The sequence below is a fragment of the Talpa europaea genome (genome assembly GCF_964194135.1).
Source record: "Talpa europaea genome assembly, chromosome: X".
Classification (NCBI taxonomy): domain Eukaryota; kingdom Metazoa; phylum Chordata; class Mammalia; order Eulipotyphla; family Talpidae; genus Talpa; species Talpa europaea.
The window spans coordinates 85,317,065-85,324,900 of record NC_140081.1 but is presented as its reverse complement, the minus strand read 5'-3'; the positions used below and the strand labels follow the sequence as shown (position 1 = coordinate 85,324,900).

Sequence of the window (7,836 nt, the reverse complement as noted above, 5' to 3'; positions counted from 1 at the left end):
AAAAGAACTTTCTAAAAACAGATCCAGTCTACATAGTGCAGCCAAGGAAACAGAAAAGGATAGTTTGTTCACAATCTGCCTTGTACAGGATATTTATATTCTCTCAATGCCATATAAACAGCATTTATACAGCTTACACATTCAGAGACATGCACTGGGGCTTTTTAGGTAGTACGGATTTCTTCACAATCACATGTGCAAATTTTACAAATCACTAAGTGGGTATTAAGAAGCTTAGGCTGGACTGTGTCTCGTATTATCTAACAAATTTAATGGGGGTTCAGAATCATCCATTGGAAGAACCAGGCGTGTTCCCCGAATGACCAGTTCATGGTCTCCAAATGCCAGCTCCCGATCCAAAGCATCTTCAGAACTGTTTCCTATAAATCTCCTAGGGGCACCAGACACCGCTGACTCAGTATTCACAGTGGAATCCCCATACGTCAAGCTAATATCGCCATCATTGAGAATAAGATCCGAGTCATCATCTTTCAATTGTTCCTGGTTCTAAATGCAAATAAGACAAGTTTTAAGAATTGTTAAGAAATTCCAGAAACATTTCCAACAGAGACATTTCAAGGATGCCCTATGTAAAAACCTTCAGGGGTAGCCTCAGGATAAAGCCCAAAGTCCTCCTCCTCTCGGCTCAGGAGACTTGGGCCCTTGGCTTTAAATCCTGGCACTTCTGTGTAAGTGAAACCTATATAATGTTCTCCACCACTACCCCCTTCCGTATGTCCCTTGTCCCTTCTACATCTGTTTTCTTTTCTTTTTTTTTTAATAGAGGCATGTTTTATTTATTTGTTTGTTTGTTTGTTTTTGTTTATACATGCACTGGGTACAGTCAGAAGCGCGGGAGGGTGAGAGAATTCACCAGAGCCAGAGCAGGGAGCAGAGCTGGCAGAAGGACCGAAGTACACTGCTGAGGGGAGCAGCGGGCGGCAGGAGAGGTCTGCGCGCCATGTGGGACCCTCCTCCGGTGGCCGGGGATCAAACCGGCGCAGCAGAGGCCGCGGGCAGCGTCGCAACCCAGCGCTCAACCGCTGCGCCACGGGGGAGGCCCCCTTCTACATCTGTTTTCAAATGAGGTTACAGGCTTTGCATTATATGTATAGATTTCAGCGTATTTTCTGGCTGAGGAAAATATGCTTATATTATGAAATGGAAGAAGAACTTAGATTTATGGATCATGCGGACTTACTTCGTAAGCCTGGGGGCTGGTCAGGCACCTGGCAATGGGTCCACAGCAGGCAGGAAGTGTTGTTGTCAGTGGAGGCCCACTATGTGTCAGCAGAGGCTTCAGGTAGCTGTGCTGGTTAAGGAAGAGCTGCATTCCTTTCTTCACAAATGCAAAAGAACAACTCCTTTGATAGTGACCACCCTCACAGTGTCTCCAAGGTGACCACATCTGAGAGCAAAGGGCTTGCACAGATGTCAAAAGTCTCATCTCTGAAAGAGATGATCATCTCTATTCACAGATATGGAAATTGAGGCTAGGAAAGGTCAATGACCCGCCTCGGGACACACAAGTAAATGAAGACGCAATACTCTAACTCAAATTGGTTTGATTCCATATCATATGCCACACACAAAAATTAATTTGTGGTGATCAAAAATGTAAATGTGATAACTAAAAAAAAATAATCACACGCTTACAAGAAAACATGGAATTTCTTCACGACCATGGGATATAAAAGATTCTGTAACACACAAAAACTAACCACAAAAGAAAAGATTAATAAAACACCATTAAAAAGAAGAATTGTTTCTCAAAATACAAGATTAAGAAAATAGTATGAGTTATAGACTGGGAAAAGATATTCACAATACATATAACCAACGAAGAGCCTAATTCAGGAATACAGAGAGAACTACAAATCAGTAAGAAAAGGTGAGAACTCAATTAAATAATGAGAAAAATAATTGGACAGACATGCTTTACAAATGAGGATATACAAACAACCAAGAAACAGATGAAAGGATGGTCAACCTCACTGATCATCTCAAAATTAACCCACATGAGGTAGCATTACGCACCTATTGAAATGGCAAATACCAAGATTTGGGTGGAGATGTGGAACAACTGGAACTCCCTGATCTTGCTAGAGGGGGTGTGAATTAGTTACAACCACTCTGGGACACTGTTTGGTAATATCTATCAAAGCTAAATGTACATTTGCCCTAAATTCTACTAATATATACCCAAGAGAAATGAATGCTTATGTTCACCAAAAGATGGATACAAGAATGTCTAGTATTATTGGTAATAACCAAAAGATGGAAACAACCTAAATGTTTATCAACAGTAGAATGGTTGAAAAATAACAAAAACAAAAACTCATTTTACAGCAGGGATATATGATCTGAGAAATGTGTAGTTAGGCATTTTTGTCGTCGTATGAATGTCACAGAGTATACTTACACAAACCTGGATAGTACAGTCTACTACATACCCAGGCTAGCTGATGTAGCCTACTGGTAGATCAACAAGTCATTAAGCAACGCAAGGCAGTATTTATGCTATGGGATACTATACAGCAATGAATAAGGCAACAATATGGATAAATTTCAGTGTTAACTGAAAGAAGCAAGGAAATAAAGAATACATAATATATGATCAGATTTAGATGAAGATCAAAAACAGGTGAAAAGAATTTGTATTAACAGAAATCAAAATAGGGGTTACCCATTTTGGGGAGGATAGGGAAGGTAACTGCAAGAGAACACAGGGTACCTTATGAGGTACCAGAAATGTCCTATACATCTTTATGTGGGAGGCAGGGACACGGTAATATACATAGGTTACACTAAAATTTGTATATTTTACTGTGTTTAAATTATATCTCAATGATAGAAAATAATCTGGCTACACAAAGGAATTGCCATTTAGAACAATGAATGACTAATTCTACTAGAGCACTAGGTATTAAAGTTACCAGTTCCTAGTCTAGTAGTACTAAACAGGGTAGTCTTAAGTCAAACAAGTCTTGCTGTTTAATTCTACAATAAAAAATCAGCTATTCTATTGTTTCTCTACATTAGGATCATTTGCTTTGTATGTTATGCCGAAAAAGCACAAAACATTTCATACAGGCACCACTAAAACATTTGTTAAATCAGTGGGATAAAAAAGCCCCAAGAGATATGGAAGTGGCTTATGTCAAAAATGCTAATAACGGAGCCAAGAGTAATGACATAATCATTAAACAATTCTGAGAAGCCAGGATCTCTCTCTCTCTTAATTCCATAAAAATACTTGCATTCTTGTTCTCATACGGTAATTCAATTTTGAAGTACTTATAAAAAGTGCATGTGAAAATCTAGCGAACGGAATATAGTATGTAGTAGCTTCTGATGATGAGTGTGAGGCGTATCTTAACTATATACAATGTTCTGATGGGAAAGTCGAAAGCAAGGAAAACTTGTTTACATGGTTATTCCAGATTTGCTTCAGTGCAACACTAAAGCAGGTTGTGATTCATTTAACTGTTAAGTCTCAGCCTGAAAGAACTCCATAGTCCCTTTTCTTCTAGTTAAATTTTCAAATAAGATACTAACTTTAGTAAAGAATAAGTGAAAAGATGCTTTTTTAAAGACATGATTTAAATAGGTCACAGAATATAACACTACCCAGAGCAGAGCTATGAAGAAGACTGTTACAACAGGACAAGAAAGAAATTTGGCAAACAACAAAACACTGGCATTCTGAATGCAAATGGCAATCTCCCAGTCTTTGCAAAGGTCAGAGAAAAAAGGCCCACCATTGACTACTGGTGGTATCCAACACTGTGTCTTACTGCATTTTCATTTTATTCTCATGCTTTTTCTAAGGCAGCCTTTCCTCTTTGACCCTAGCAAGTGCACTGACAGCAATCACCAAATGCCTCTTGTAGGATTCACTAAATGCGCCAAAGGACAATAAATATTAAGGTGTGCTCCATAAATAAATCTATATATCGAAGGAAATCTATGCTGAGGGCTCCTGATTCCCTTCACAGAGCCAGCTTTTGCAACAACCAGATCCTACTGGTTTCATGGGTTTTCAGAGGACTCCACTTCTATGGGTGTCCTTTAAAAACCTTCTGCACTGCACTGAAGGGGAGAGGAAAGACCAGAGGTAGGTTTTATATCCCACTTCAGGAAAGGAATGGTCCAAAAAGTTGTGCCATTAAATTGCAATTGTCCTTGTGTATACTACCATTTTTTTTCCCTAATTAAGGATACTTATGATCGAAGTTGTACCATATCCGGAAAAGCCACGCACTCTCTGTTTTGGTGGTTCTTCTTTCATTTTCAGGAATACCCTGCAAACAGATAATAAATAAATCAAAAACACACACCAAGATAAAAACACATTTCTTTAGTCATTTCTCTATAGGATCGGAAAGGTAATCTACCACTTTCCAAAACGGGTCACATTAGAAATTTAGTAGCTTATATATTGCAGTCTGCTTGCTGATTTATGAGTCTATTGATATTAAAAAAAAATCGATGTGGGATAATTCTTCCTCCAAATCTGACTTATACCCACGATGTGAATGGTACCTTAAGAGAAATTATCACATCAATGTCCCTATCTTTGGGCATTGTCACAGGTCCCCCAAATAACTACCATTTTCAGCGCTGTTACTGTGTTCTGGGAACACTAGCAAGAGGAAAGCAAGTACGGAACTTCCATGGTAAGCCTGAATGGCTAGAAGGGAAAGCTTACCTAGCAAGCAGGCCTCTTATAGAAGACACCATCTCCCCGAACACACTCCACCATGCTTTATCATCTGGCCCAGTCGATCAACTGTGGGCAGCTTGGGGATCTGATACATCTCAGCTCTGACACCAACTAGCTGGGCAAGTCACTTTCCTTCTCTGGGCCTGAATTTCCTCATAATTTAAACATGAGACCCTTTCCCACATGAATATTCTATGTTTCCATGATTTTCAAAGAGCACAGACTTTAGATTCTGGGTTGTGGTTCCTTCCCACTCCTCAAAACAAGTGACTTCCCCTCAACCTGGGTCATACATAAACTCTTTGAGAACATGGTACAGGCATTACAGGAGCCAAAACCTCCTGTGTGTCCTGTCGCACTGGTTGGCACAGGTTTGTGTCTCTACTTTCTGAAGAGCAACGAATCTATAAAATTGCTCCATCCCCTCAGCACATAGTCAGTCACCTGCACACCCTCTCCCCACACACTCCATGCTTGCTATAATGCTCCCTCTGGGCTTACCAGTGGATAAAGCACCGAGTAAACAGTATAACACCACAGACCAAGACATCGATTGGATTTTGAAGACAAGGGAAAATGGTATGGGTTTTTTTCTGTTTGTCAACAGCTGGGACTCGCCTGCCTGGCTCTCTCCCTGTCACTCCATCTCCATTCCTCCTGTGACAGAGGGGACAATCTACTCATGTAGATGGCGATCTGTCAGGTCAGTTGTATGGCCACTTTGTTTTGTTGGGACATGGGGTGGAGGCCTTAAGGAGCTATTCCCCCTTAGAAACAACCCTAGCAGCTTGGCATCATGGGGATAAATCCAGTCTGGTTTGGACAAGTATTTCAAGCCCATGGAATTATACTTTAAGGTTCTGACCACAAAAGAGGCAAGTACTTACTCTATCACATCACTCAACAGCTGGCAGAACTAGCATTTAGGAAATGAATCTGATAAATGGTTTTTTGAACCACACCCTGAAGACAAATAGACCAGTGCTGGTTTCAGACTAGCAAAATAATTGTGCTTTGAAAGAGATTCTGTCTATCTTCAAAAACCTAATTTTTTGTGATTTGCCATTTAGTATCTAGGAGAGAGTCACATAGTGGTGTCAAAAGTCACTAAAAAGCAGATGGGACACCAGAAAGGAGTGGTCTGTTTAGAGAGGGCACTGGGTTACACTGTACTCAATCTCACAGATTCAGGTTCTGAGGAACAGCCCAACAAGCAACACCTGGAAGAAAGTGCATTCTCCAGAGCACGCAGGGAAGATTGCCTGAAAAATCTAGAAGATTTTAAAGTTTTCAGGCGGTTCTCAAGGGCAGCTGCTGGTCATCCAATTTGAAAGTTACACAGGAAGAGCAGCTGGAGTGGGGCTTACATCAGAGACAAGCCTTCATACGCAAACCCAAGTGGAAAAAGACTCCCTGTGCCAGGATGTCACTTGAAAACCCACGAGTGCCGGAGAGAGTGGCGTGCACTGTGGCCAAAGCCCAGCTTGGCCCACAGATAGGAGAGCTGTCACCCTTGATAACCACATGCTGTCTCCAGCTTGGTTTTGTCTCTATTGAGCAGTGAGAAAAGCCAGGAATGATGTCAGTTTAGCAGACGATGCAAACAGGACAGGATCTAAGTATGAGTGGCATGGAATCTACGTAGATTGTTTTTTTTTTCCCCCAAATGTCTGCATATTGGACAGAAATGCCAGAGACAACACAAGAGCATATTTACCAAATGTTCTTGGTCTGAATCAACACCAACCCTAAAGGAAAAACACAAAAGGCAAGTGAGATCTGGAAGCCAAAACAAAGTCTATTCACACACACATATCTATATATAATCAGGCAACTATTTTTCTCAACATGAGAAGCTATGGACTATTAACAGTTTCTTGCTTCTCTACGGTTGCTGATATAGACTTCTGGCTCCTGCCACTTTCCTTAGCAACAGCCTGGATCCTAAGGTGAACAGGGCCTACTAATGGTTCTTTCCCTGCCATCTTGCTTGCCACTTTCCAAAAAAGAAAGTAATAACCTTTTCTTCTTTGAATAGCTGTCCATTACCAGCACAGGGGAAGAAAGCAATGCTGCCCCAGTTGCCCGGTAAGATCCACTGGGTAGTCACACAAACCAGGCTGGCACAGGGCAACTCCAAGAGGGAACTACCGGTCTACTAGGACACCTGAGAGAGGTCTAATTGCTGGCTTTTTTCCACAGGCTAATGGATAGACATCCATCTTGGTTCTTCATCATTCATCTTTATCTGCTTAACATTCACGGTTTTTGTCCCCCAGGGAAAAGCTTCATTATGAACAAGTTCTCTTTGACTCCTCTTTATCTCATGCACATGAGCACTTGCCAACTCTGTTCATTCTCTAAAGCTTCCCTCATATCTTTTCTGTTTCACATACCAACTACTCACACTTAGGCCTCCTACTGACCTTTCGGGTCTGTGGCAACTGGCTGGAAGGCTTTCCAGCTGCCAGGCTTTCCCCTAGCATTAGCTGTCCAAGCCATGCAACTCAATAGGTTACTCCCCTGACAAAAGACTCTGGCAGCAGCTTACAACCCAGGGTCAAGTCTGAAGTCCTTTTGGTGACATTTAAGACTCCATAAACTAGTGCCTCCCACCACTCCAACCTTCATTTCCACCCTCATTTCCCATGTGGAGAGCCTCCCATTCCTATAGTAGCCATACCCTACAACTTCTCCCCAAATCCATGTCCTCTCCCCAGTTTCTGTGCCTTTGCCCATGCTGTTCCTTCTATCTGAAATGTATAGTCCCCCATTTTTTCTATTCCTTTTTCAAGTTCCAAGTAAACCATTCTAGGACCCGTTTCAAGCACAATCATTTTTTTCTGTGTTTTGACAGCACTTTCTAGATTCCTTTATTATAATACTTAGCACAGTACAGTATAGTTATTTACCTGTCAGTCTCCCCAAATAGACTGTGAGCTCCTTGAGGGTAAAGGCCATGTCTCAATTCATCTCTGTATCCCCAGAGTCTAGCACAGTACCTGACACATAATAGGTGCTCAAATGTTTATCGATTAAGGTCACTACTACAGACAACACAGAAAAAATAGCAGTATGAGAAGCTGTAGCAGTAGCAGCCCAGAATACGA

General features: G+C 41.3%; 1 protein-coding gene across 3 annotated transcripts in view; it reads right to left on the bottom strand.

The window, feature by feature from the left end:
* Positions 1-234: 234 nt before the first annotated feature.
* Positions 235-7,836, bottom strand: part of SLC9A6 (solute carrier family 9 member A6) — a gene marked incomplete at its 3' end in the record, with an annotated part of 47,570 nt that continues 39,968 nt past the window's right edge. For 2 of the 3 annotated variants that reach the window (XM_084258664.1, XM_084258665.1), the window contains exons 13-16: positions 6,444-6,474; positions 4,225-4,304; positions 1,202-1,307; positions 235-507 (exon numbers count right to left, since the gene is read on the bottom strand). In XM_084258664.1, coding sequence (XP_084114790.1) covers positions 235-507; positions 1,202-1,307; positions 4,225-4,304; positions 6,444-6,474 — 490 coding nt within the window. Of the gene's footprint in view, positions 508-1,201; positions 1,308-4,224; positions 4,305-6,443; positions 6,475-7,638; positions 7,729-7,836 lie in introns of all 3 variants that reach the window. The other variant, XM_084258663.1, reaches the window with a different exon arrangement.